This window comes from Spodoptera frugiperda, chromosome 12 (genome assembly GCF_023101765.2).
Source record: "Spodoptera frugiperda isolate SF20-4 chromosome 12, AGI-APGP_CSIRO_Sfru_2.0, whole genome shotgun sequence".
Taxonomy (NCBI): Eukaryota; Metazoa; Arthropoda; class Insecta; order Lepidoptera; family Noctuidae; genus Spodoptera; species Spodoptera frugiperda.
Genome location: NC_064223.1, coordinates 1616 through 29205, shown reverse-complemented (window position 1 = coordinate 29205; position 27590 = coordinate 1616). Strand labels below are relative to the sequence as shown.

The following is a 27590-nucleotide window of genomic DNA, read 5'->3' as shown; positions in this document are numbered from 1 at the left end:
CACAAAATACAGCACACAATCAAACATTTAATTCTAAAATACATATTAAAAATGTTTTCAGTCTATACAAGTTTAATATATTATTTCACTCTATTTTATATAAATAATAACTCTTCTCTATAAATAGTAGTCGGCTAGATTCTTACGATACTACTTTTATTATATTATATGATATTTTAAACTAACAATTTAACATATAATGTACTGGAATTATATTCTTTATGAAGACAATATACATTGTTTATATCTTAGAATGTGTATTTTTGAGATTAATAATATGTATTTTGATTAGTCCGAGAGATAAGAACGTTAAAGTCATAATTATCGTACATTTAGTATATTAAGAATTATTATATTTACTTTAGTGAATATTATTGAAAAGCTTTGTTATAAGGAATGTCCTGTTAACTATTTAAATTGATATGTCCTAACGTTGTTGTCTCTTAAACTATTACATTAATGAATTTGTTAGAATTTAACATCATATTAAATGGAAAGCCGCCATTTTGGAGCAATTTTAGGGGTTTACAAACACTTGATTATTCCACCAAGAAGCTTAGTGAAGAGTCCTTTTGACAAACAGACTAAGTGCCAGTATCAAACTCAAAATCCTTCCACTTTTAATTCAGTGTTTGGACTAACAGGACTTAAAACTACACTAACGCCACCTAGGGAACGCAAAAACGTTGTTACAGCCCCCATCCATATAATATGACGTTATAAACTATCAAATTTTACAAACAGAACACAATTGAACAGAAATACATCTCGTAGGATTAGACATTGATTCACACAATCACATATTGATTTTAATAACACACCGAGCAATCATCTGTTGGAACAAAAAGAAATACAATATTTGGTTCCGTATCCTTTTTGGAACATAATTCATTTAAAAGCAGTATTCTATGAAGGCAAGACTAAATGATATTGTAGAGAACTTTAAAATGGACAGAGGTTAACTATTGGTTCAAGATAATTATATATGGTTATTTTAATGTAATAAAGGGTAAGTACTACTGAAATAGAAATTCATAACTAAAAAGCTACTTGAGAATGACATCATTAACTTGTATACACAACTAGATAAAAGTATTAATTTAATACATACAATTATAAGTAAAAGAACTGAGCCTTTTACCGTACAACGAGCATAATTCCAGACGTCTAACTATTACTGAGAATCTCAACAATCGAAAAACTCAATAACACTTTACCCGACTAAGAATTGAAGACTTTTTAAACAGACATCATTTTAGAATCGCCTTCCTAGAACACTGCAATTGATACAATATAATCTTAGTCGACAAATATATACACAATACAATTTTTTATTAATAACTACATTGCACGCGTCAAATTCTAACTTACAACATAACATCTAGTAGGACATACATAAGGAACTAGAGGCGCCTCGGAAACATATTGTTACCTGTCGTGTCAAAGTAAACTGTACCTTATTACCTCCATAATAAGCTCCTTTATACTAATATATGCACTATATTCTGTAGCCTTAGTATGAGTTTGCTTTACGTTGAATGGAAACGAAATGAGAGCGTTTCGGAGCTTTGATTGGCCAGCACGAATCAACCATACCAATCGTTCGTTCAACGTAAAATAAACTCGTACTAAGCCCTCTGTAGGAGGCATTAAGTAAAATTTACTTCAGAATACCATTTCACTAAAAACAAATAATGGTACGATATAAAAACATACAACATTACCTTTTAAAGCAAACGTGTTGCCAGTGTTTAATAAAAACAACAACTGGCAACCCACAACACCACAAATAACAATAAAATACAAAATAAACTATTCAGAAGACGAAAACAATAAATAAAATTAAGAAGAAAAAGTTTACATATAAAAAAGTGTTGCCATATATTAAGATCGTAGGGTTGTTAATGAGATCATTACGGAGGCACCTCCAATTGTTTCTTTATAAACTTACAATTTACATTTAATAAATGCGAATCCACAATATACATTAACTTGCGCACTCAGAGACATTTAATGATTACTTAGGACTCTTCCTTAGTAAGGATTTTGTTCTAAGACCAATTGCTAAGGACTGGGTTAAGTAATCATTAAATGATTCTGAGTGCGGCGGTAAGACTACAGTAATAATAGAAATTTAGCTGTAAATAAACTGCTTATACAGACTCTAGCACATCAAGCTACGTCAAATTATCTATCTATAACGACTTTCAACCTTGTTACTTTACAACAAAGTTGTTTTTGACGTGCTTGACGTATTAAAGTCCGTATTATCTCGTTCTAAACATCTCCTCGACTGACTGGAACAAATTTCGACTATAAAGCATTTGAGAGAATGATAATAATAATAATATTACCTAAAGTTAATACCCTACTCTCAATTGGTAAGAATCGAAACTAAATAAGTAGCTGGAACAGAAAAATATTGTTGATTAGTAACACGAAACAATACAATACCAAATCGACAGAATTTTCAAAATGTTTATATATATAAAGTACAAATAAAGTTTCATTTATTTCATTATCTGTATACGGGTTTTGTCAAAATTTACTCAGACGATAGAGGGAAGGAACTGTTGTAATTTGAACCTAGAGATTAGGGTATAAGACCTTGAAATAAATTGTCATAATGCATTTCGCATTGCTCAAATAAAGCAGGCAGCTCTTATGCAAATCATACTAACGGTAAAACGGGGTGAATAGACACAAGAAAGGGGGTGAGTCATGTTAGAACATAGCATTTATTCACCCTTTTATTCTTCTGTATCTATTCACCCCGTTTTACGGTACATATTTCCTAAGACGAAACCACTAGAAATCCAGTAACCTAAGATCTACAATGTAGATCAACAAGAAAAACACCGATACAATGCGTCTCAAGTTGTATATGGAATTGACTCAATCTTTTTAACACTTTCACTGCCAAAGCGGCCAATTTTGACCAAAGGTAGCAAAGTCATTTCAACAGTTTTAACTGCTGATTTCAATACTAACCGCTCGTATCAGCATCATCTAGATACATAGTATATTTTTAATACATATTTCTAGTTCAGTCCCTCTATCGCCTAGTTTTATAATATACAAGTGCAGACTAAAGACAAAGTCGATCTGTCCAGCAGTATAGTTTACCACCTTATTCACGGGACATATAAAAATATGCTTTATTCGTATTAGCATTGGATACTAAATCGAATGAAATGTGACACTGAGTAAGTGTTTGGCATATTTCAATGATAGCAATATTTCATTCTTATGTATGTTTGACATTGAACGATCATAACTACTGTCTAAGTAACACCTATCAGACTTCATTGCTTTTTGTTAAATGATAGCAAATGCTTTATTGCTGAGTTCGTCTTTAACCTGCACTATTATCTAAGTAAATACATAGAAACATAATAACACAAGCAACAACACAATTCTATCAAAGAACCGTAAATAGTCACCACAGTAACTGTACAGATGTCTATGTACAACTCAATCTAAACAAATATACATACTTACAGCATATGTATATATATAATCTATACACAAACTAGTGTACATTATGTATAAAATAACGATTTGGTACGGCATGGTGGTTAATTTGAAGCGAATCACCAAATATTTGGGTGAGAGATGGCAATACTGTTTATACCGCCATCTTTAACCCAGTGTTGCTATAAAATAAAATATATTTTCAATATAAACACAAACAAACCACCAAAACCAAACACGGGTTACAAACTGTAGAACAGTCCAGCTTATTAGAACACCGAAAAAATCCTTCGAAACGTAAGGTTAAATAGCTAAAAATAAATAAATCTAGTATATACAAAAGGTCTATATATCTAGGTATATGTTTATCTAAGTGCTGTGTATAGGTTGAGAACGCTCTTGTTCTCCTTGTGTGAGGGGGTCTTGGAGAAAACGTTCCAAAACCGGAGCGTCTCGTCGCCGGCGCCGGTGACGATCGCCTCGCCGTCGGGGGATAGTGCTAGGTACAGGACGCGGTATGAGTGACCTGTTAGTTTCGCCACCTGGGGACGAAGAAACGTGTAACTTAGGACAAAGAACAACAGACTAAGATAAAATAGACAAATAGTTTGAGAAAGGACATTAAAGAAACATATTTTGAAATAGATGACATATTAGGGCATTACATACCTGCGTCAGCGACGGATACTTCCATACTAATATCTGGTTCTGAGAGTAGCCGTGCGTGGACACCAGCTCACTGGAGTGTTTCGACCACGCCAGGTTGCATACTTGGGATCCTGGAATTGTACACAGTTGTTAAATAACAGTATCTTGACTATCTTAGTAGACATTGAGAATTGTACCTAATTAGTGTTCTGTATTAAGACCTTTAAAATCAATATTTAATCAGTCTAATTGACTGCACTGAACATTGAGCTTAGCAAGGTAAAAAAGTTTAAATAAATACGTCATGCGATTCCTAAGGGCCCCAGTTAGGTACGAAACTAATCAGACGTCCCCGTAGTAAAATGTTGAGAATAAGCATGAACATTTCCAAAATTCGAAAATATACAATACAAAAACCCAATTAATTTTAACCCTTTAATCGCCTACCGCCTATATTTCCGTGTCCCAGCCGTTCATGTCGTATTGCTGCGACAGCAAACATGCATGATTTTGTCGTTCAATTCACACGATTGCTCCTCCTTATATAGTAGATATATTTTTTGTTATTGATATTCAACTGGGCGGTTAAACCCATTCCCATTGAAAATAAAGTACATTCTACATACCTGTATCGACACACTGCATGGGCTGCGAGGTGAGCGTGTTCCAGAACCGAATGCATCGGTCTGCGGTGCCGCCGCCGGACGCGAGCAGCCCGTGCTGGTGGGGGGACCAGGCGATGGCCTTCACCGCCGCCACGTGCGCCGAGTACGTCTGTACCGGGGACGTGGAGTGCTGGAACGAAAGATAGATATTTAGTAGAAGTATATCAGTTCCGCGCGCCCCTCAAAGAGCCATCAGACCACCACAGGTGGAGTGGTTTTTAATCAGTAAGAGTCTGACACTCCCTCTCGCTTCGCCCAAGGCAGAGTCATTGGATGATTTTCCCCCAGTCAAAAAAAAAAGGAGAGGTAGAGGGGTAAGTCAGTTGGTTAGTATAGAAAAGAAGGAGTTTCTAATAGTACTTGTATAATAATTCGTAATCTGATTTAGATAGTTAAATTGAGACGATTTAGAGAAATATTTAATATACTTAATTAAGATATTTTAACGACTTAAGACGGATACACATGACCATGAGTTTAGTTTAGAATTTTGATCTACACTAACTTGTTTAGTATAGGAATAGGTGTAAATATAAAAGAAATTAAATAGCTTCACTAGTGGACTGACCGACAAACATTTTATTTTAATATTGTAATATTTGCTTTGACGTTCAAAAGTGCCTTCCCGGTCTATTTGAAATAAATAATCTTGACTTTGACTTTGAAAAGACATTGATTTAAATAAAAAGCGTCTACCTAACTGTATTTTAGTCTTTGAAATGCTATTTTCTACTAACTGAATTGCTACAAAATGCACAAATAACATCCTATGTAGGTCAAACCACCATTGAGCGTAATTGAAACAAACGAGTAGTTTATTTAACACAAAATTTACAACTTTAACTCCTATGTAACAAGGTCTACAATTGTTACACCGTTGAAGGTACCTTTAATTATATGAATTAGTACTAGGTGGCTACCTTGCAAACGCTATTTTAATTTTGACTTAGATGGCCATAATTGCGGTTGCCACGTAAATATCCGATATCGGTAACTAAGACAGGAAAAAACAAAATGTCCCATTCCCGAAAAGGACTAAATAAAGGACATCAACCAAAATGGGCTAGAGTTTTGAACAGCTGTATTGAGAAAAAAGAAGTTCACAAATAATTTAATAATAATATTTAATGAATTTTGATTTCTATTCGGGAGTGTAAATATAAATAATATTAAATAAGAATAAAAACAGTTTTGTAATTGATTATTGTTATTATTGGTGACACTGACAACAGTTTTGTGACAGTTCTTTTTCGTATTACCATATATAGCGAATATTATTTTGATTTTGGCTATTTTTGACGACACAGTCGTCTATTCAAAATGGATTCTGGTGATTTTCTATCCGATGACCCCGGCTCACTCTTAGACTCAGTATCTGCTCAAACGTTAACCCTGGCAACGAAGCCGCTTTACATGACGACGACCCCGTAAACTTGGACTTTCCGATTTTGCCTATTTAATCTATACAATCAATCAATCTATCTATCTTGTATATTGTGTCAATTGTGGAGCTGAAATCACTCACAGGAGAAGACACAATGTTAATCTTGTGGAAGTGCAGCGAGTTATACTGCAATGGATCGCACCACAAGTGGTAAGTCATTAAGTAAGTAAGTGTAAGTGGTTGCTGCGCTCATATCATGTCTGTGACAAGGTATTTAAGTTGGGCAAGGCATGACTGTAACTCCACCAGCTCAGTTTCTAGAAAATGTTTTGTTAACATTATGAAAATGAATAGTTTCACAAATAAACGATTTATTTTAAAGTGTTGAAGTTTTTTCATATATTATGTTTAATTATTAATTTGATACAAAGTTTCTTATCTATACGTTTTCTTTGGACTGTAAGCCGCTCAATAAAGTAAAAAATAGTACAATATTTTCATGTTCATGTTCAAGCCCAAACGCCATACAAAGTGGTTGATGTCCTTTATGTTCTTGAGTAATATCAATTATTATTAGAATGTGTACTCATAGGACTACATATTTAGTACTAACTCAAAAGATTCACCATAATATTACATTGCTTGTATAAAGAGCGTTTAATGTGATATTGAGTTGAGAAAGTAGTCCTTTTCATTTACATTAAACCTAGTCTTTTATCCACCTTATGTATTACTCATAAGTAGTTAAACCACTACATAGTTCCATAGCTTAATAGTAAACCGTATAGGTATATGCTCGTGGGAATGATTAGTTCCGATAAGAACTGCGGTAACACGCAAAATTGACCGCCCTATAACGTAATAGTTTTATGAATATTATTAATTATTTCCGTCGTGATAACAATGGGAACGCGCCATTTACCTACTACCCGACAGCTGGCCAAGACTAACCATTAGTGGTTTTCTTAATTAACATTTGTTTTAGAGAATTAATAGCTAATAATTAACGTTAATGGCCAGAAAATTGGTGACATTTATAACAATAAAATGTTACAAATTAATACAAAACCAATTCCATATGCAAATCTAACAAGGCAATTAAAATGGACACACTTAAATTGCATTTTTATATCTAACACTCGTAAAATAAATGCAGATTATATTTTTTGCACACATCCTTTCATTAAACTGAACATAATGGACTATATCCGTATTATAATACTTTTTGCTGGACTTACCATAGACCAGACGAAAAGTTTGTTGTCGTTGCCCCCGGAAGCTAATGATTGGCCGTCTGGTGACCATTTTAGACCGCAAACCTCTTGTCTATGGCCCTGCAGGATACGGTTTGCTTGCACCGCTGTAAAAAAAAGGAATAAAATTTTAATTTTATGAGTCATTTTGGTTAATGAACTTGTTGTATGACGTCAAAGATATAAGTTGGAAAAACGGTGACGATGTTAAACCACATTACGTGTAATGAATATTGTACTATATGTACAATACCAACGGTCATTGTAATATGTTTAGTATCATAATCATGTCACGAATAATCATAAGCTATTCATTCTTCCATCAACGGTAGTAGATGTCATCGGAAACATCGATTTAACTAAACATGTATAATTATTACAAATAGGATATCCAGCCAAGAAGCCAGCTAAAGCCTTCAAAACTAAATAACTTAGCTCCTATTAAAAAAATCTGAACCCAAGCTAGTTACGTAAGAAAATCTACGCCTACATTGACCCTATAATGTTATTTAAAGCTACTCATACAATCCTGTTAGCATAACGAGTCTGTGCCACGGACACGGTGTAATGGATCTTCCTAAACGTGCCCCGGCGCATGTATTTACTAACAAGAACACAGACGCAAGCACGTCAAACTACCCTGATTTATCGATTACTTTCAATTGAGTTTCAGCCTTAATGTTTAGGGGATAAAGTTGGGAATGGAGTAGCTTGCTGTGCTACACGGTAGAGACCTGTTATCTCGATGCACCGTAACTGTTGAGGTAACTGTAGGTATCATATTATAGTTAGCCTAGCATCGTGGTAAACTGTGGCTTATTGGAGACAATTTGAAAATGTTACTCGAATGCTTAAATTGCAATTAGAACTGCTTTTTTAAATGGGAAAAATCATCCAATGACTTCTCCCGCCTTAGGCGAGGCAAGAGGGAGTGACAGACTCTTACTGACTAAAAACCACCCCGTCCCTACTACTGCTTTTCGATCCGGAGCCCCGGTAAACCCGCCAGGTAGTCCGCAGCAATTAGAACTGCTTGGGACTTATAATTAAACTAAAATACCACAACGAAGCTACCTTAAGATTTTCATCATAAATGGACAATCTCAAAATCATACCATGATGCGGTCAGCGAGGAAAATAATAAAAAACATCAATGATAAAAGTGCATAACGCAAGAATGACATGAGTAATAAAACCGGCCATTAGAGCTAAGTGCACGTTTACCAACAACATCGTTGCGGGAGTTATCTGAATGCATCTGTAGGTACTCTGCTGTAAAATGTAAGTCCATACATTGCAAAGTTCTTAACACAAAGATATTCATAAAACTTTGGAACATAATAATTCCAGAAAATTCAATTCAATTTAGTTTTTCGAAATGTTAAGTAAACGATAATATTCTACGAAGGCACGTGTGCTTATATTTTCAGTAACAAAAAAAAGACTGTATTGTCCTGATCCTATAGGAATAATGGAGTATATATATTTAGGGATGAAAAGCCTGTTACCCCTGAAAATTAAGCCTCTCTATATTGTGGGAGTCATTTCAATGCAAACAAAATAATTTTGTATATAGCTACTCTCACACAGTTTCACCCGCTGCTATTGGTCATACCGTGACATTTTATAGACTACAGCTTTCCTCGATTAACGCTCTATCCAGAACAAAAAGAATTATTGCAATCGGACTAGCAGTTCCGGAGATAAGCGCGTTCAAAAATACAATAGTATGGATAACAAAGTACCGACAGAGTAGAGAGTACTAAGTATAACACTGCACTGGCATAATTGCATTGTCATTGAACTTGCAAAGTCGTGCGCTTGCCTTTGAGATGCAACGGTGCTTCAGTAAATGATACTCAAACTTGGAGCTAATTGTGAATAAACCACATTCTTCTACAGTCCAGTAAATTCATAATTACCGAGAAAATGTCGACATTAAAAAATACTTCAGTAACTTGTACCGTAATGAGTTATTACTCTGAAGTTTCTTGTGATAATTTAACTAAATCTTTATGTAAAATATTGTCGTGTAAAACGTCTATTTTATCTGAATAAATACCATTTATCATTCAGCTTAAATGCATAATGTCCAATTCGAATTTTGTAAGCTACATTTTTACATAAATTGAGCTCGAAAATATTTGAAATGGCTCGCAATAAATTGTATAAGAACTAGTTTTCGTACAATGTATTTAATAAAACAACGTGTTTTTCGCACCATAATTCAGTGGTCGGCTACTGTATTACGTGTCGAGAATTAAGACTCGGAAAAAACAGATGTACCTACTTGTTTTTGTGGACAGGTAGATATTTTTTTAAACTCATCCACAACCTATAATAGAGGAAAGATCTAGTAGTGGATATATTAAATTGTGCGGGAATCCCAGTTTCGAAAAAAACTTAATAACTTGCACTTTATGGGTGTTATGGAAATTGCAGAGTAATTCACAAAAACTTTGAAATCCGCTGTTCTAATGGCGGGCAAGTAACCGAGCGAGTGCCTGCTTAGGAGAGAACTAACCCTTTGTCTGAACTGTCCGTCTTTGAACCTTTGCAAGTAGACTATATGGATTTGAATAACATATAGGGAGGGTTACGTTTCTACAATTAGATTTAGTGAAACACAGTTCATTAAAGAATAACGTGTGATCACAATGAAAATTTGTACAGTTTTTACTGTTTTCGGCATACCAAATATTATGTAACACCCATTTTCGTAAGCTTTGCGAAGATGAGCGGTGTTTATAAACCACTGGCACTAAATCTAATGGAATTATAATTCTAGATTCCATTAGATTTAGTGCCAAACATTAATGGTGCAAATAAACTGTTTTTCTTTCTTCTTTTCTTTCAAATGCCTTGCCTGACTTAGAGCTCATGAGTGAAAAAACAGTATATAAAACTTTATGCATTATTGTTTAGTAAATATATAGGTAGTAGGTACTCACGTGGTGTCCTTGTATCTCTCTGCCGTATATGCCTGTCCCTGGACCCGGAGCTGAGGATGTCTCCGTTCCACGCCAGAGCGCCCACTCGAGCAATATGCCCTTGAAGTTTTGTCACCTGGGGAGGAACCACAAATTATATCTTAATTTTATTACTGTATAGACTTTAACAATTACCTATACTTTGTTTATACTTTCTCTAGACTCTATCCTCATGCCGACTGTCAAGAGTGAGAATATAGCTACCAGAGGATTTTGTAAGAAAGTGAGAACTCAGAAAATCTATATATATAAAACTCTTCCGTTACTGAGTGACTGACTGACTGAATGACTGACTGATTGACTGACTGACAGACAACCCACAGTCAAAACTACTGGTCGTAGACAGCTGAAATTTGGAATGTAGGTTCCTTGGGATATGTAGGGGAGCACTAAGAAAGGATTTTTGGAAATTCAACCCCCAAGGGGGGAAAAGGGGTAAAAACGTTTCTATGAAAAATCTTATTCCTTGGGTTTATAAACTTGAAACTTGGCATGAACACGTACATAGGCAAGTAAATATGTTTGACATTATAAGTTTTTTCAAACTACCCTCCAATCGTGATTTAGGGGGTGCGATTGGGTGACTGATTTATTAACGCACAGCCGAAACCGCTCGGTATAGGAGTCTGAGATTTTGAACAGAGGTTCCTTTAGTAACATAAGTGAGCACTAAGAAGGGATTTTTGAAATGTCAACCCCCAAGGGGGGGAAACGAGATAAACTGAGCCGGGGCTGCGGGAAAGTTCTAACGAGATACCGTGGCCCCGGAACGCAAAGTGCAACTGAAGGAACGAGGTGGGTTTTAGTCAGTAAAAGTCTGACACTCCCTTCCGTTCCACCCAGAGCGGGAGAGGTCATTTGATGATTTCCCATCCTTAAAAAAAAAAGACTTTGTATGACAACTTTCAGTCGTCTCTTTAACATACATAATAACATACATAATTATGTACATACATGCATAACATTAATAACATCACGCCTTTAAATCCCTATTTTGTGTTAACACTACCCATACAAACAGCTAAAAGGAAACAAGTGAAGAGACGAAATTTGTCCGCATCCATTTTCACCTAAATTCTTAACGTTAATGAGATTTACTTTTTATTATCAGGTCAACCTAATAGCCTCACATGTACGTATAACTTCGTAAGAATTTTCTTTCAACTCCTAACCGTTGAGGAGTTGTACCTTCCATCATCAGCTCATTCACATGGGATGATGACTATCAGACGCAAATACTTAAACAGATCTATGAAATTGTCAAAAACGTAATTGCCTGTAAATTTGAGGTTTGCCCTTGATTTCCCTGGAATACCATCATCAGATCCTGACTAGGTAACAACGGGACCAACTTGAAAGTATACTCTACCGGAAGGTGGAAGAAAAAACCCTGTCGAGATCATTAAAAAACGCTATATATAACCGAATTACACGTGGGCGAAGCCGCGGGCGGAAAGCTAGTTACTTATATATTATTCTTAAGGCGAAGACTAAACAGTTCAGCGTAAACACGTCACGTATACTAGATCAATTTTACCGATTGATAGAAGAATTTGATGACCAAGAAAAAAATCAGTGTAAACTTTTAAATCTATTATGTATAGGTCTATTCATTACAAATGTCTATAAACCATGTATAAAGCTCTATATAAACTAAAAGTTAGTGTTCCCTCATCTCATTACAATAAACAAAATGTCACCGACCGAAAGATTATCTCATTACAAAATACTACACATTAGAAGTGACGTTACTCCTCAAGAACAAAGTATAATAAATCTATGACAATAGAGACAGTGACAGATGAACGAACATAGTCTACGTTGAAGACCTATAACCAGCTTTATATTTAAACCACAAACGACTGTAGCTAGAAAATTGCTAGATCACAAGTATAATATTCTAGAAATAAATCTAGATATTAAATTACGCCTGGAGCGTAGGCAATATTCTAATAAAACTTATGCATCCGCGAGTTCGCTAGTGTTGTGCTGAGAACCGAATCATACTTTATTCGATACAATTTTTCTATTCGAGTATTCGGATGAAGTACGCAGTTTTATACAAAAAAATAATTTACACCTTGACGTTTTGCACTGGATACACGAAACTTTGACAATAACAAACTATTTTTGATACCTAATGTGCAACAAACTAAAAATAGATAATGTAATCTTATCAGCCGGATATAGAAACTAATATTTAAATCGAATAAACAAGTATTCGATGATCGGTCCATCACTAGCTTAGGTATCTAGCATCTAGACATTGCGGATGCATAATTTATCGGACTAGTTTTAACTGGTCGGCTACTGATTGCTGATTAGTTATAGAGCTGGAGAGACCATAATTCTATTAATTAAATATAATAACAGCTCAATGGTATACGATTTATTGTTTCGCTACCTGATGTGTATATTTATACCCTCGTACTAGGAACATTTGTCTAGCGACATGTGTCCCGGGAAACATCGTGCGATGTCGCCGCGCCGCGACATTGTTGACTGTGCGACAAGGAACAGTTTCAACAATGTCGCGGCGATGTTGTCCGATGTCGCCCGACATCGCTCGTTGTCTTTGGGGACACATGTCGCTCTATAAATGTTCCTAGTAGAGACGAGGCTTAAATTACTCGATTTGTAAGTGTTCAACTGTCTTCAATGTCATAAGAAAAGTCAAGTGAAATATAATATTGATTTAGTGACAATTTGTGACGATAATAATATGAGGAGATAACTCTGTGTACATTAGTATTGCAATGCTACTATTACTCAAAACTTCGGTATAGGTAACCTAAACGTGATGTATATTTTACCTAGAAGCGTATCAAAGACTAGCATGTCACCCACTTGACTTAGTTTCGCTATCTTGGCGTTAAGAAAGGAGTAAGGCGGTGTCCTAATTGACCGCTAACATATTATGCGCAAAATCAACAAGAGATAAGTATTTAGTCCCGTCCGCAAATTCTATATAAAATTGCCAGTCTTCAATTTTGACTTCAGAAACATATCAACACCATTTATTCACTCGAAATTCGCGTTCTTTTACACAATACACCAGATTTCGCAAGACAATATTCAAATCAATGAACCATTTCAACAGACCCAAGAATCGCTCCAATTGTCCTACTTTTAAACCATTTTATAAGAGTCCTTACCTCTTTATTAACAGCAACATCCCACACGCTGATGTGTCCCTTCTGCGTCCCCACTGCAACCAAGTGTCCTCTCTCACTCCACGCGACTGATGTCACGGCGTTACCCTCGGACGAGAGATCACAGAGCCGCGTCACCTGTCAAACCATATTACAGTTCTAAATTTCAAGCAACTATGGCCCAAATATTTTATACCGGAGGTCCAATTCCCCTCTTCCCAATCTCCGATTCCACAACAACACTTGGATTCCTAACCTCCAAAATGTCGGCAACGCACTTGTAACGCCTTTTGTGTATCAAGTGTCCATGGGCGGCGGCGATTGCTTACCATCAGGTGATCCGTCTGCTCGTTTACCAGCTTGTTCCATAAAAAAGAGGCATCAATTCGACCAACGAGACAGTTTAACATCCAAGTCATCGAAAAAGTTTAAAAATCAATTCCAGAGGTAGTAGTTTCTAGTTTATTCATAGTAACTTAGTCCTCACCTGACTAGTACAAGCGCTCCATAAATAGACGCAGCTCCCGAGGCCCACACTGAGCACATTCTGCGCAGACCAGTCCACCAGGTTCAGGTAGAAGTCGTCCTGCAACTCAGGAGCGTCCAGCACCTTGAACGGGATCCTCGATATCTTCCTCGTTGCCTTCCTCGGAGACCGGAGCAGCTTCTCCGACTTTGCCGATATTGGAGATAGACTGTACGGTGATGGATCGATGTTTTCCTGTAAAATATATTAAGTATTAGTAATAATATTCTAGTTACGTAACTCCCATAATGGCAACCAACAAAAAATACATATTTCATAATTGCATTTTGATCTTAGATACAAAAATCTTCCACGTGTTTCCACATCTCATAGCAGTTACTTTAAATATTCTAAACATTAAGACACGTAAAAACTCATTACAGGCCAATTCTGGGAATGACCAACAATAAAATACATTTAGGTACATGTAATTGCAACATTAAAATGTGCGGACAAATGAGCTATGTGGCAAAACCTGTCCATCATAACCATGTAGAATGATGTTACTAAAAACTTAAAAATAAAGCGCAGAGCTACACATAAAAACCAGCAAAAACTAAGGAAATTTTACAAAAAAGATGCAACAACCAAAGTAGTTATAATTATAATCGTTTTCTAATAACAAGTTTTATTCTGTTATAATATCTAAATATAGATAAAGTTTTTTTCGGACGGTATCACTAATACAATGAACGGTAGTCAATAAACAGCCATTACGAAAAGCTGTCTATCTTGACAATCTCATTACAAAAGTAACAAAAAAACTCATTACAGATCTTACCAAGCAACAATAGATAAAGATTTCTGTACAAACCCTCAAAAAAATTACGACTCATTTCAAGTTAAATAATAATTTTAAGTGGCAACTGAACGCGGCCGTAGAACTAAGAGGAACATATTTGTCAAACGAACAAAAACATTAGACGGTGTTAAAGTTATAAATGTTGCAGCAGTCATTAGCCACACTGCCATAAAACAGAAACACGCGAATACTAAACACGATGAAGATTATACAAAAACTATTGACAAATTGAATTTGCTAATTTCAACACTACATGCTAGTGGCAAAACAATATATTTTGATGAATCCTAATCTACACATACAAAAAATAATAATAAAATACAAGACGCATGCATACGAAACAATCGCCACGAGAGGTAAAAGATCTGTAAATTAAGCATGACGAAACTCGCAAAAAAAGCTTATGACCTAACTATAAAAAACCTACCTAGACTTTATTACGACTTTTTTAAAGTCTCTGTAAATTTAGACGCGAATGCAAAAATATTCAAATTGGTTTATGCAAAACTGCTTTTAGACCGTCTGGAAATTGAGATAAACGAGCCGATTGGGATTAGAACTTAAGAAAATGTTGAAGCTCTGACGAGGAAACAGATTGAGAGCTCCTGAAGCATAAACAGGCCTTGAAAGTTCGCCCACCCAAAGCCTTTTGTCAGAAACAAGCGAATAAAAAGACACTGAAAAAACGCAATAAACTTAACGTGTATCTGTCTGATAGCGTCTCGATTTGTCAGCGATTTTTTTTCGGCACGCTTACAATTAATCATTAGAATAATTCGTATACAGCGCATTTTGATTACACTTATTGATGACCGGAATTAAAACCACCTGATGATATATCAGCCACTGCTACCATTCGTCTAACGAAGTCTGCGCGATACAAGATTAATATCGCTACACGTCTACGCTTACACTTGTAGCAAACACGGTAATTCGTCAAGAACGTCTGTTTGAGAGGAACAATTATTTACAAAGATATAAAACTTGCATTTATTTTGTTTATTGCCGTCCGAAATATCAAGTATGTTGACATTTTTAATGTGAATTTTCGCACCGACAAACGTAGCGTGAAATTCTAAGTATTCTACTGCAAAAAAGTGCAGAATTTTGTTAAACTCGCGGCAGTTCAGTGTCCGTGAACCCGCTTTTATTACGGACTCCTAAGTAATCTAGATGAATAACACCTTCATAAAGAGACTCAAATTTCCTGAGACATAACGTGGGTCGCCATTACCATATGTGTATTTTTTGGGGCTGATAATAATCCTTTTATTGTTGCAGCATAGAATTTGGCCGTGTGTGGGTGGAAGATATTGGTAGTTTCTCGGTCGCAAACGGAGCCATATTTAAGTTAAAGAAAATAACAACAAAAGGATATGTCGCGTCCATTTCGGACATTTTACTGTAATGTAATTCAGATGGAAACACAACTGGACTGTGACGCCTACGTCAACGTGGTACAAACATAAGGTGGTACAAACGTACAGGGATAATAAACATGAATGTTTAAAGTCAAGCGCACCCAATAAATCGCTGATAAAGGGAAGATTTACATGTAATACTACAAGATAATGCGTACGACACCGTTGCATCGTGTCGTCCCGAATTTGGTTTTCAATCAATGATATACATGCAGTACGAACAAGAATAGCAGCAGAGCTAAAACAACATATCTTTCCAGTGAATCAGATTCATGAATGAATCAAAAATACTAACGGAACAGTTGTAGTAAGATGGAAAGTGCATCGAGACATGCACGATGATTAATTCGCAAGTGCCACTTAAGGAGATATTGACTTAATCGATGCCCCGCCCCGAATTGGTCATTGACATATTGACCTTGGTTCCAAATTAGATGCATATAATCGTATTATGTAAGATGTAAATCTTGTGCAGCAAGTTGCAACAGGTTTGCTCGACATAAAAAATAAAAATACAGGTGTATCAGCTGTGATTTCAAGTGATGTTCTTAAGGATGCTGAAGTTGGAATACACGATGCGACTCGCATGGGAAAAGATGGAATATTTTTAGAATAGCTGCGTTGACATCACGTTTAGTCTAGTCTAGACTAGACTGCATGTTAGATAGGAATCATGTACCAACGACCTCGCTACCGACGCATCAGCTACCTAACGCATTTACCAGATGTAGTGCACTGTGAATCAATCTCACACACAGATGGTTCCAGTTATACAATTACATATAGCCAACTCCCTATTGAACTGAATTAATTAATGTCTTCATTACTCACAGAGAAAATCGAAGTTTACAGACAGATCAATCTCTTTGAATCAATTGTGCTTTGATAGAGTTAATGGAAGCTTCATAAAGAGCTCGAGTAACGGCAATTACTACCTTCGACTTAAATAGTGCGTGACTAAGTACCGAAACATTAAACATATCTACTATTACAACAAAGAGCAAACGTTTTTTAACCGCTTTGGCTTTACTAATGCCGTTTTGATTACGTGAATTACTGATATTTTTTACGCAATCACCCACCAAATTGTCGGCAATACTAGTGGTCACGTCATTCCGTAATAAATAGACGTTTATTTAACTACCTAAGCTACATGTTTTGTAAGTCAACAACACCTCAAGTGGCTACTTAATGTGATATAAAAAATATTTAAAGTGTACTTAACATCCTTCACGCACCAACGGCCAGTAACTAAAGGAACGTTAAGTAATTATAACGGCGAGAAAATTTTAGGTAGCGTGAGTCGATTCGTTGTAGTAAGCAACAAGTGAACCCAAATGGTTCACTTCCTTCATCCACAATTGACTTATTCAAAGCAAACAGACAAAAACATTGTAACAATGGATTGTACAATTGTCCACAACGAACGTCTGTCTGGTCTAGCTGAAGATCATAAAAGACACAACATCGTTGTATCTAATCGAATTGTAAATGCAAAAAGCGCAACGTTCAATCTTAGACCGAAAAAACTTGATATGAACACTAATCTAGGCGAGCAAAGCTAAATTGTATTAGATACTAATGATACAGGAGCCGGGCATACAGGTAAATGAAAAATTTCAATCTATCCTAAACCACAATGATGTAAGATGAATGAGCAATCAGAAACGCAAGTTTATTAACCTCAGACATCAGACGCATAAAAAGCTAGAAATCCAGCAGTGACTAGATCGTAGATAGCAGATTGATTGGTTCTATAAATGAAGTACAATTGTGACCTGTAGCAGTTCCGTAAGCGGGTCACGTCGTACGCATTGCAATAAAACAAAATGAACCACTACAGGAGCTAGACTAATGTGCAGATTTTCAGTAGATAAGAAAACTATAAGAATAATGATTAACAAACACTCACAATAACAGTACTAACCTGCTTAACTAAACCAACCAAAAAATGGGCTGAATATTTTTGGTATAGGTACCTATCCAATAGAAAAATATTAATCGTCATATTGTTTCCCTTTTGATCGGAATTTAAAACAATAATATTCAGATATTGCATAACCTCAAGTCAGGTAATCAGGTGCACAAGGAATGCTAACAAAAACCCGCCAAAGCTACTGTGCGGTTACGACATCAGCCAACTAGAATTTCTTTTCCATTTTCACGGTAGCACCGAAGGTTCAAAGCCCACAAACTAACCGTGAACAGAGACGTTTCTATTTTAGTAACAAATTATAAGTAAGGAACCAATCAGGTTAATGCATGTATAGGATGTAATCTCCAGATGGTAATAAACTTATAGTGGTCTGTCTGCAACACATCGCAGAGACGGCAGAAATAGATCCATTAAACGACTGCCCGATACCATGAAGCTTGAGAAACTCATCGTTGGATCGATTGATTTAGCACTGTCAACACTAGTAACCCTACCGGGCCTCGATCGCAAAAAGCCTCTGTTTATACAAGACCTTATGTCAATATGTAGTTTGGAAAAAAATTAAGGCCAAGTAGAGGCCTCACGCGAAATTCCCTCGCGTAGGTACCAGTAGACTTTGTTGTTTCTGTAAACAAACCACTGAGCGAACACGGATGGGCACTTCTGGTGAGCGGTTCAATGGCTGATGATGGCACAGGAGCCGCTTGTGCGTATCATTAGCCAGACAACACAGACTGGTCCTTTTAAAATAATGCAAAACTTGTTCCAAAAACATTAAATTGTTTTGTTAGTTTTACAACTCTTGAATTGAGCTGCAGTTTAATCTTTAATCTAATGGATGTTATTTTTTCTCGTTGCTGTTCAAGTAACAATAGCAGCAAATGAACGCAGCACCTATACAGGCATATCTAACATTAAAGGCCAAACCTAGGCACAGACCGTACATAATACACAATACCTAGCCAGCCAATAATGGCCGCATCACATTCTATTGTCATGATACATCGTTCGCGCCGTGTAATGTGTCAGTCACCAGTGCTGTCGCATTTGGTAACTAAACTTGTCCCGTATCAGATAACTATTTGGACATCTGCATTATGATTAGCATGTTGTTAGTGTCAATCAGTGCTTTCGTATCAATGCTCGATGACAAAAAAATGAGCACGTAGGTGCCGGCAACAAACTCGGATTCAAGGTTACTAGTATCTATATCTACGTTTTGATCATAAAAAGTAATTCTGATATAATTAACGAGAAATTCATATCGAGATGTCTCGAAAATTAAAAGAGCTTAGAGCACCCACACAATGAATGATCCCGAAACGTGACTGTGCAGCAATTCGGGAGGACAATCTAAGACATGATCTAGATTGTAACAACACTACGGCAGCCGACCGACGTGTGTCCAAAAACAACTACAAAGAAATCGATTTCATGCAGTTGGATAAAAAATTAAAAGAAAAAAATGCATTCATAGCAACTCGCATAGCAAAACTTACTAATCATCCCCTGGCAATGACCTCAAGTCTAGACCAAAGTTTGTATCTAATCAGACGTGTCTCTGTTGAAAAAACTTTATAATAACGATTTGATGAGCAAATACGCAATCCCCGTGGTGTATTACTTAGAACCGTTTTTATAGCTCACCATTTTAAACTATTACTTTGCAAATACTAACTCTTAATGTATCTGAGCGCTTTAAATAATTACTGGCGTGCACCAATCGTGAGGTTCAGGCTAATTGATTTCACATTAGTTTTTATTACTAAATAATAGCAACGAGAGAATTATAAATGGAAACTTCACTTTATGCGAGTTTCATATTTTGTACAGGTGCTTCCGTGACCGTGCTTAATTCTTTAAATTCAAACGCAGCACTCGGATGGATACATTTTCTCATTTATAAGGATGGACGAATTGATTTTTAAGCGTGAACTGATTGAATACATTTCTATTTTGTGGTCAAAGTAATAAAAATTAGCATCTAAAATAGATTTCGACGTCTACTTTTTGCATCACTGCAAAAATACGTCATGCTTATACTGCCTAAGTTTCGTGCGTTGAAAATTTTGATCACGATGTACCAGGACATTTTGATGACGGAAAAAAAGATGTCGTGATACAATCGGATCGACGAACTTAAGCATCACAAGCATCATTGAAATGCACAAGCGCAAAATCTGTAAATTGTAAAGTGTCTAGACTTTTATCTATCTGCTCAAGGCCTGGGTAACAAAAAGCTTAAGATTGGGATGCGAGTTTGCGATCCGACGCGCCTGTGATCCGACTAACATGTCGATTCTTTCAATATAATTGCAGTTGGCATTGAAGTAGGCGCGCGAATTTAGATAAAATTGGATTAATTAAGTATATTTAGTTCAGGTGAGTCAGCAAATGATGGGTAAAATTGTACAATTTTGAACAACCATTATTGTGTTTTACACTTTAGCGTGTTGATAATAATTAGTTATTTTAAGGTTATAGCGTGAGTTACTACGTTACGAACACAATATAATAATTTAATGATTGCGGTGACTGTGCGTCACTGGTGCCTAAGGTTGATGATGATTTACAACAATGGATTCTCTGTTTAGTACGAAATCATACTTTCCTGTTCAAAATTCAATTGTGTTGTAGATAAAACACATCTACAGAGGCATTATGGAAGGCTTTTAGTCACTTTTTTTTTGTGAAAACATTAGGTACACTAAAATAAAATTTTATTTATCATCACGATTAGAAACAGGAACGTTTACCTTTCTGAAGTCGTGACTGCACGACAGGTAAAACAGTGGAGATGAACATAATGACGGATATCATCTTTTTTTTTTAAATAGAATGCTGAGTGCAACTCTGTTTATTGTTGCGGACTATAAACGAATTAATTACATTTGTTCTCAGATTCTAAGACAGTGTAGATGTAGAGGTTGATGTGTTCGTAAAACAAATCAATTTAGGATTATTGCAGAAACAATCGATTGCCATTTTAACAGTTTCGCATTTTATTGTCTAGCCTCTAGCCTATACAAATTGTTACACCTGGGAAGTGAAGATGGTGGAATTAGACGCAATAAAATTATAAACCGAATCGCAATAACGACACACTCTAATGTAGTTTAAAAGCTTTGGCAATGATGCAGGATAGTCACAGGAATCCTATATTGCGTGCCGCGATACCATTCGTGATCTTGCATATTATGGATGAGTGTGAAATTTCTAGATCTGTTGTAAAAAATAGCTTCTCAGGGGAGATAACAAGGCGTGAAAATTTTAGCCCAGATGCTAGTGTGCGTTCAAAATGTGAAGACATTTTTTATGTTATACACTAAAATACTACCCACGACGGATTTTTACCAGGTTTAACTCTCAGAATATGGGTTGTCAACGTGATTCATTATTTATTAATTGAAGTCGTCGAAGACAAGGAGATGCAATATGAAAGACTAATATTTAATGAATAAATCCCAGTACTAGCACCATTAACGCTAAAAGAAAAAAACTTGGTGCAAAAATTTTCCCACTATTTCTAGTGAAGACAATCAAAATTGCAAATAAGCATTAGCTAAGACAGACAAACAAGAATTTTTATGTGCTTAGGTACTTATTATTCGGCGTCTTTCTCAAATCCAACATGTGCAGAGCGGCAAAAATTTATACGGGGACGCATCAAGAATTGAATCAAAATAACAATGCATTTTTTTGTATAGATATTTTGTATTCAGTGCATAATGCAAGGATAATACAGTGGGTGGGTACCACAAGACAGATTTAGAAATTCATGCGAGGTTTTATTGTGTTTTTTCTGTGATCTATGGTCAACATAGACAATTATTTTCGTTTGTGCTGGATGGGCGATTAAAGAGATTCAATTGCTCCCACGTGCATGTTTTGAAGAACGCCGATTTTTACTAATTCATTCCTCATTGTTCCAGAGGTGTCGATATCATATGATGAATATTAATTAATCTGAGCGATTACCACTAAAAGTTACTGGCTTTAAGGTATGATATCAAAGAGTATTTATGACGTTTCTTTTTTTGAATTCGACTCGTTGACAGCGGGGTTGCGCGGACGCAGCAAGCGGGTCGTGCATGACCATCATCACTCTGTACAAACTGACAAGCCACTAATGCATGAGGATAAAAACTGTTTACACGATTACGTTTTTTTTTCACTGTTTGATTAAGATAGCTTAATAGAAATTATTTATTTAACAGAATGCTCGTGTGTTTTTAAGCGCGATACTGGTTTTTGCACAGACGCTTTTAATAACCTTATGTAAACATGCGGTCATTATTTTCTATGTAAATTACGCTTTGAATAGACTGTTTTGACAAATTTTAACAGCTTGCTCCTAAATTATAATACCTATTGCAATATTAATGAAATATTTTGTGTTATTAAATTAATTCGAAGAGGCAATTTAAATTAGAGTAGAGATATGTAATTGTAGTATTTGTGGGAGGTCTCAAATATCAGTTTATTTTATTGTTGTTCGTTTACCTTAACAGAATTATTATCGTGTATGGATTTATTTTTCAACCATGCAATGATGCAACACGCTGTTTTATGCATGCTGAATCACTTATCACGGTATGGCTAACGACTATGCGACGTCCAGGAAACATTAATTATATTTTAGAGCCTTATTAAAATGTATCTGAATAACAACTATAGCTAAATCCGTCTTCTAGCACTCAAAAAATTTAAAATACTGGACTGGCTGTAAAATTTCAATAAATTATTATTTTGGGTCGTTGTCACTGAGTGATGTCAGACAGACAGACAGACCAATGATTGGACAAAAACAAAAATAGTTGCACACGCAAAAAAAAACAATGGCATTGTATCGCTAATGTAATGGAGGGAAAAAAACGATGCAGAAGGATAAATATTTAAAAAAGTCACTAAATAACATTTGCATGGTAGAAAGAGAATTAAAAAAATGTGCAAAAAGTTGGGTGCTGTGCTGATTAGCATATCCTTGTTGTCACTCATACGCTAAACGTCCATTCTGTGATAATTGACACATAAAGCGTATGGACAGACTCTTGCGCAGTTTTGCCCGCACTGCCAACATTTTATTAGGCACTTTCGCCTCTCTGTTACTAAGATAAACCGAGCAAAAAATATACAAGTAGATGTTGCATTTATCAGCTAGCTGTCCATCAGTCATCATGTTTTCTTAAGCGAAACAAAAAATCTTAAGATCTGACCACGTATTTCATTTTTAATAAATATAGTAAGCATGTTAGATTCTAAAACAGCATTAAAGAATTCATGTGTCGATGAATATAACTAATTAATATTACTGGTAACAAAAACATGGACACTACACTTGTCGAGTCAAAGATTATAGTGTTAAAGTGCAACATTAGTTTTTGTGGATGGCTCACATTCAATAACAATATTCGACGTATTATAATATGATTATCATATAAATAAGTGAGTATGTACGTTTGTGCATGACAATGTTTAACGTTTAACAAGAATGGCGTGACATTCGATACGGGCGTCGTGTTACAATCGTACCGCCTCGACTCAGCGATTTGTAGTACATTACTAAATCGGATATTGTGTAGAAACAGTAGCCAATTCCTCATATTGTTGAAGGTTAACAAAACGTAATAAACATCAATAATTTCATTCTAACACTTATAAATTCAACGTGAGTACTATCAAAACAAATTTAACACCTCCGCAGACTCTTAAGTAAATAATAAATTATAAGATAATTTAGACATATTGTGTTGAAGAGTTCTGACACTTGGTTTTCAATGGTCCATCATCAGACGTCAATCAATCAATGACCGGTCAATACTAATGTTTAATGAGTGTGTGTGCATATTGACCAAGTTTCTCCCATTAATAATAATTGAATTTTATTTTCCCCGTTTTTACATCAGATAAATAAACAGAGGAAGGAAGAAGTGTGGCCAGACAATAAATATAACCTAACCTAGACCATGAATTAATGAAATGGTCTCACTGATGTACCTGATAATTTGATATTTTTGAATCAAAGAATATTTATTTAATGATTACTTACTTTAAACAGTTTTTCGTCTGACTGTACCGCTTGGGTGTGTGCAATTGATTTTTGCTATCATTTATGGAACGATGGTCCTAGTCGCCAGAAACCAATTATTAAAATTTAATCGATCTGGTTACTTCCAGGCCCCGTCGCCAGATTACTTAATAAACAGTAAAGGGGCTTTTGCCGTCTGCGATCATGTAAGTGTACCTAAGCCGTCTTGCAACCGGATTCGCCTCATCAATTGACTTGATCCGTAGCCCTGCATAGCAAATCCAAGCAGATAGGAAAGTATAACAGTTATTACGAACGAGGAAGTCTAGTCTAGGTCTTTGAACGATTTAAAACTTCCATCTTCATCAATAACGTTTATCCTTTTAACTGCATACATTCTCATAGGAAAGTTCGTTTGGAATCCTACTGAGTTGTTACAGTTATATGCAAAGCAAGCGGGCACGATTGCAGTTCAAGACTCACAATATGCACTTACAATAAAATGAAACACAGAATGAAAGTGGGAACTTTTTGAAGTCAAATAAAAAAGTGAATCGACATTTTATCGGATCAAATTTAATTTTGGCCCCTAATGTGCGTATACCATATTGATATTATGGGAATTCGAGCAAATATCGATAAAAAAATAAAATGCATCGATATCAAAGTATCGATTCGTACTTTTTGGTAAACCGATGTGAATTCCGTTTGGCCGCGGAGGGATACAGCGTCACTAACACTTAACCCTCTAATAAAAATCGATGACCGCCGACTTTTAATAAGGTTTATACTTAAAATGGATACTTATGACCAAGGATACTGTCACAACAGTGTTTGGCACACATTAGATGGGTACTTTACGTGCCATTATGGACTGATATTGGCAAATTAAATTCAGTGTAGGCAGGGGTTAAATGTTCGGGTCAAAACAATTATGTCCAATTTAATTAATATTTTTTTCGGGTGGTTTCCGAGATTTTGGTATCTGATACAAGTAACGAGTGTTGTGGGCTCAAAACCAAAGATTCGGCACTTCACAAAACTTGTAATCGCTTTAGAAGACATGTTATGACTCCGCCACCAACAATGAGAAACATGGATTCTTTATAATTCTGAATTATTATCAAACATTAATCAAGCAGAATACAAAAGAATAAAACTTTTTGTCATTATCACATAAAAACCTTACGGAATGATGGCTATAAAAAAGGCCAATAAATACAAAATCAAATTAAGAACTCACATTTATTGTGCAATAAACCAAATGCATTTTGACAATACGCCAATCGCCGTCTAAATAACTCATCGAATCACGGAATGTTCAAATACATCACTGTGACGCGCCCATAAATATTGTCAGGGCATAAAAGGCTAAATTCAGGCTCACAGACCTCAAAACATTTCTTTTTTAACACAATAATCAAGTTAATTTTATAAAGAGAATACTTATACACTTATATAGCGAGATACAAAAGTATTGGTAATTTTTTGACGGACTCACTACGCTGTTTAGTCATGGATTAACTCTGCCTGGGAAATATCTAGATGGGTAGCCAGACAAACAAAGGATAACCAAAAAACTGCAAAAAAACAAAGCGAATTACCAATTACGCTTACATCTCATAAAAAAACGCGTTACATTGGCACGAAGATGTTTGATGCAATTAGACACAGGTAGAGAAACATGCAGACATAACGCATATCCATTCTTTTAACACATTGGGATAAAATATGTATTAGACATGCATTTTTTGTACTGTAGTAACACATTTGACGTGAGACCATAAACTGTACAAAGATTGTATGTATTACCATTTTTTTTAGCAAAGAAGGAGACTATCGTAAATATCGTAATTTTAGTTTTGAAGTTAATTTTAGAGGTACTCTAAAACTGCACTAGCTAGAAACATTGGAAAACACGATGACAGTGCATTTTTTCGCCTCAAGAGACCTGTTGCGATACGCATTAAATAAAGTGCACGCTCCAACGAACAATTGTAGCAATCACTAATTTGAAGACGAAGCTTGAAGACGACTCGTCTTGGAGAAACTGAATGAACGATCCGTCTTAGAAAAGGTTTTGTGAACAATTGTAATTGAATGATGATTCCCTTTATTGATCCAAGTTATTTGTGAGCATTTAAAGAATATGGAGTACTTATACGTATAGAAACACCTGAAAGTAGAACAAGAGACGCTGATTGTACTGTTGCCTTTCTAAATATTTACTTTGTGTTTCTGAGGAACGCTAGCCTTTAAATAGGTCATCCCAATGCTATTACAATTTACGTCTGCGGTGTCTGTGCAGGTGGAATACCTTTCTAGAACAAATATTTGTTTGATCTATAGAAAATATTATCCAGGTGTGAATTTGAAAAAGGTGGTAAAAGGTAACATAGCATTTTAAAGTACGGTGTTGGGGAAACAATCAGACGACATTCCGAAATCGGTTTAAATTAAAATTTAAAATATAGATTCAAGTCAATACACACATGCTATCTGGCAGCAAGCCAAAATCACTGAGTAAATAGAGCACATAGCAAAATAGTAAGTAGTCATGAGGAATTAACTCAAAAATGGTATCTCTTCTTTGGAAAGAAAAAGCCAGTTTGCTTTAACCAAGTGTAGGCGAATTAGGCGTATTGGAACGAGCCCAGAATGTACTAGAATCAGTATTAAAATACGTCAACACACTCTATTTGGCACAAGGCGAGCGCTATTACTGCCATAGACAGATTGTATGCCTTGCTCGCTGGCGACTGTTATCTCGTTATCGCATAAAGGACTGTGGCCTGTAGGCAGGACATGGCACACAATTACTGGAAAGTGGGTGTAAGTACTGTATTTGCACAATGAAGGAAATCTGGACTGACTGCAAAAGACCTTAAATCGAAAGAAAGATAGGATTCCTTATAATATACCTCTTACAGCAAAATGGAATTCTAAACTCTACACAATAAAGCGCTTTAAAAATTCGCTTAGCTAAGAAAAGCTCAACTCACCACAGCGTTGTGACTCTGCGCATTAAACCTGTAGACTGGCAGATACGCCTGCGACGACTTTGGAGTCTGGGCTGTTCCCAAACTGGCTTTGTTCCCTTCGGCACATGATGCTGAGGGTCCTCTAACTTCTTCTATTTGGGCACCGAGGAGTTCGTTTTGTAGGAGACAGTTGTAAGCATGTTGGTCTCGTGCGCCAGTCGCACTGTCGCCGCCGCCATCTCCTCTGGCTTTCTTTGTTGGCTGATTTTCTGTGCCCCTGTGTATTGCTGTAACAAGGAAAATATAACATGAGTATAAGGAGTCACCTTG

The 27590-nt window shown here is 35.9% G+C and overlaps 1 protein-coding gene across 1 annotated transcript; it reads right to left on the bottom strand.

Annotated features, from left to right (window-relative positions):
• Positions 1-7: 7 nt before the first annotated feature.
• On the bottom strand, positions 8-27590 carry LOC118262479 (fizzy-related protein homolog; the record flags this gene model as incomplete). The annotated part of the gene is made up of 8 exons (XM_035573877.2): positions 8-4016; positions 4144-4253; positions 4749-4917; positions 7410-7531; positions 10376-10490; positions 13570-13704; positions 14054-14287; positions 27282-27590. Coding segments are annotated over 8 exons (1371 nt in total), but the record flags the coding sequence as incomplete, so codon positions are not given.